At 48.0% G+C, this 3115-nt stretch overlaps 1 protein-coding gene across 1 annotated transcript; it reads left to right on the top strand.

The window, feature by feature from the left end:
* Positions 1-61: 61 nt before the first annotated feature.
* Positions 62-1993, top strand: LOC117940067 (rhodopsin-like). The gene is made up of 3 exons (XM_034865465.1): positions 62-162; positions 347-567; positions 852-1993. The coding sequence occupies exons 1-3, from the start codon at positions 141-143 to the stop codon at positions 1548-1550; spliced, it is 942 nt and encodes a 313-aa protein (XP_034721356.1). The 5' UTR covers positions 62-140; the 3' UTR covers positions 1551-1993.
* Positions 1994-3115: the final 1122 nt, after the last annotated feature.

Below are 3115 nucleotides of genomic sequence, written 5' to 3'. Positions count from 1 at the left end.
GTGTGTGTGTGTGTGTGTGTGTGTGTGTGTGTGTCTGTGTGTGTGTGTGTGTTACAGCCCATCACATCACCCGAAGCAGTGTGTGTGTGACTCTGCTGCTCATCTGGATCACAGCTGCATTCTGGGCCGGAGCGCCTCTGATGGGCTGGGCCAGCTACAAAGGTGTGACCTCTGACCTCTGACCTCTGATAGGTTTAAAGATTATGATATTAATATGTGACAGTTTGACCATCTGAAAGAAAGACAAGGTTTTTTACTTTGTTCAATTTTTTTTACCTTTTCTTTGTCTGAATGTTTGTGTGTCCCTGACCTCTGACCTCTGACCTCTGACCCCTGACCCCTGCAGACCGGGGGTACGGGACCTGTGAGATTGACTGGGCCAGGGCCAGCTACGCCCCGTCCTACCGCGCCTACATCATCTCCATCTTCAGCAGCTGCTTCTTCCTGCCGGTGCTCGTCATGCTCTTCTGCTACGTCTCCATCATCAACACGGTGAAGAGGGGCAACGCCCTGGCCGGGGGGGAGCTGTCCGACCGCCAGAGGAGGGTGGAGAGGGATGTCACCATCGTGAGGACACACACACACACACAGAGACACACACACACAAACACACAGAGACACACATACACAGAGACACACACAGATAGAGACACACACACATACGCAGAGAGAGATATGCACACAGAGAAACACACAGAGACACACACACACAATTTAATTTGGGAATATTCCAAATTAAAATTATTATTTTATTTTATTTTATTTTTGTGTCATTCTTTATGAAGTTTATATTTTTGAATAAGTCCTGAAAGTCGGTTTATGTGTATTTTTTATACTGTGGTTTGCTGCAGGTTTCCATAGTGATCTGCACGGCTTTCATCCTGGCATGGTCCCCGTACGCGGTGGTATCCATCTGGTCGGCGTGGGGCTACCAGGTTCCCAACCTCACCAGCATCTTCACGCGCCTCTTCGCCAAGTCCGCCAGCTTCTACAACCCGCTCATCTACTTCGGCCTCAACTCCAAGTTCCGTAAGGACGTGGTGGTGCTACTGCCGTGCACGCCTGACGCCAAGGATGCCGTGCGCCTGAAGCGTTTCAGACCCCAAGCCGACGCCCGACTCCGGGTCCAGCTGAACCGCCCCGAGAAGAAGTACTCACCCGGCAACAACCCATACCCGGCGCCGAGCCCCCCCACAACGCCGCCGCCAGCCAACAAGGAAGTCTTCTACAATCCCACACCCCACCCACTGGAGAGCAACGCCGCCAAAAAGGAAGTCTTCTACAATCCCACACCCCACCCACTGCAGAGCAACGCCAGGGAGGTCTTCTACAAGACCATACTCCACCCACTGGAGAGCAACGCAGCCAACAAGGAAGTCTTCTACAAGACCACACCCCACCCACTGGAGAGCAACGCAGCCAACAAGGAAGTCTTCTACAAGACCACACCCCACCCACTGGAGAGCAACGCTGCCAACAGGGAAGTCTTCTACATTAACATGCCCCCCCCCTTGGAGAGCAACGCCGACTTTGAGTGTGACAGACTCTGAGATCCCAGCAGGCAGAAAGATGTTTTTATATTTATTATTTCTATTTAAGTAGAGACGACGTCGCGTTGGTGGTTGAACGTAGAACAGACAAAGAAGATAAATAATATAAATGTTTTGATTTATATTCACTGTACCGGAAACAGCTGATTACTGACATTAAGACTATTATCTTTTTCTATTACTTTATTTCTAAGAGTTGGTCTGTTAAAAACGTATTATAAACTTATTATTAATATATTATATATTAAGGGTTATCTTGATAAATTACGGAAATGTGAACTTTGGATAAACGATTAACTTCCTGTTAGAGTCAAGGGTTTAACAGAAAACACATATTAAAACGATCAGTTCTCTCCATGTTTTAACGAATCAAATGTTTCTTAAAGGCGCAGTACGTAAAGAAACTGTTGTATCTTCTGAAACTACATGAAGCAGGTCGGCTCCTCTGGCTACGGACGGGGCGGGGGGGCTCCACCTATAGCCGGGGGGGGGGTTCCACTACAGCCTCCACCGCTCCTTCTTCAGATGAACCAATCAGGGCTGGGGGAGGGGGAGAAGGTCATGTGATTGACTTTGTTTCGTTGATTGATGATGTAACCGTGGCAACATTAAAAAGCCTCGAGAATCTTGAACACGTTGAATATGAATATTCATAATACAAAGTGGACAGCATCCACTCGGCTTCTTTCGTTCATCAGGACGCTGTAACCACGGCAACATTGCTGCTTATCATGGTCTGTAATACAGTGTAAACTTGTGATGTAACTTTAAGCTTGTATTATTTATTGTTCTTTTTATTTAAAGCAAATTCAATCATTTTTATATCGCAACAAACAAATCAAATAAAGGAAATGTAAAAAATGCATGAATTAACTGGAGGGGGGGGGCTTTAATCTATAGGCTCGTTCGAGATGAGCCAGGTCTGCGCAGAATGGATCACCGGCGATCGGCGCCCGTTGCATGCTGGGTAGATTTGTGTCCGACTTGATCCCGACTCGCTCTGACGTCATGCACACGGGCAACGGGAATCTCACGAGAGCAAGGGGGCACAGGTCTGAGACCAGGGGGCGCAGGTCTGAGACCAGGGGGCGCAGGTCTGAGACCAGGGGGCGCAGGTCTGAGACCAGGGGGCACAGGTCTGAGACCAGGGGCCGCAGGTCTGAGACCAGGGGCCGCAGGTCTGAGACCAGGGGGCGTAGTTGCTTTTCACCGACTGCAAGAGCCAGGCGGACCCAGGCAGCCCCAGAGCATGCTGGGAAACGCCGGCTTCTCAGCTGATTTAACACCTGATTGGTTTAAACCATGATGATGTTTTATATATACGTTTTATAGTTTTTGAATTGGAGGGATTTTAACTCTATTTGTCTGATATAAAGACTTATTCTGTCCAGAACACATGTTGTGGCTGATAGACGTTTAGAAGTCAGAAAGACTAAATCTGATCTGATCACGGATCATCTCCAGTGTGTTGTTAATTAAAATCAGCACCAGATCTCATGTAGAACATTCTGAGATCTACTCTGTCATCATTAAAACAACTGGAGACTGTGTACCAGCTGATATGT

Source organism: Etheostoma cragini, unplaced genomic scaffold (genome assembly GCF_013103735.1).
Source record: "Etheostoma cragini isolate CJK2018 unplaced genomic scaffold, CSU_Ecrag_1.0 ScbMSFa_1596, whole genome shotgun sequence".
Taxonomy (NCBI): domain Eukaryota; kingdom Metazoa; phylum Chordata; class Actinopteri; order Perciformes; family Percidae; genus Etheostoma; species Etheostoma cragini.
The sequence above is the reverse complement of the archived record's forward strand: the minus strand, read 5'-3'. Positions and strand labels throughout refer to the sequence as shown.

What these genes read in the sequence shown, in the direction of transcription:
- LOC117940067 (XM_034865465.1), top strand. Translation starts at nt 141, where the DNA reads ATGGGCTGGGCCAGCTACAAAG. An exon ending in GGGCTGGGCCAGCTACAAAG is followed by an intron (nt 163 to 346) that starts GTGTGACCTCTG and finishes TGACCCCTGCAG; the next exon opens with ACCGGGGGTACGGGACCTGT. An exon ending in TGGAGAGGGATGTCACCATC is followed by an intron (nt 568 to 851) that starts GTGAGGACACAC and finishes GGTTTGCTGCAG; the next exon opens with GTTTCCATAGTGATCTGCAC.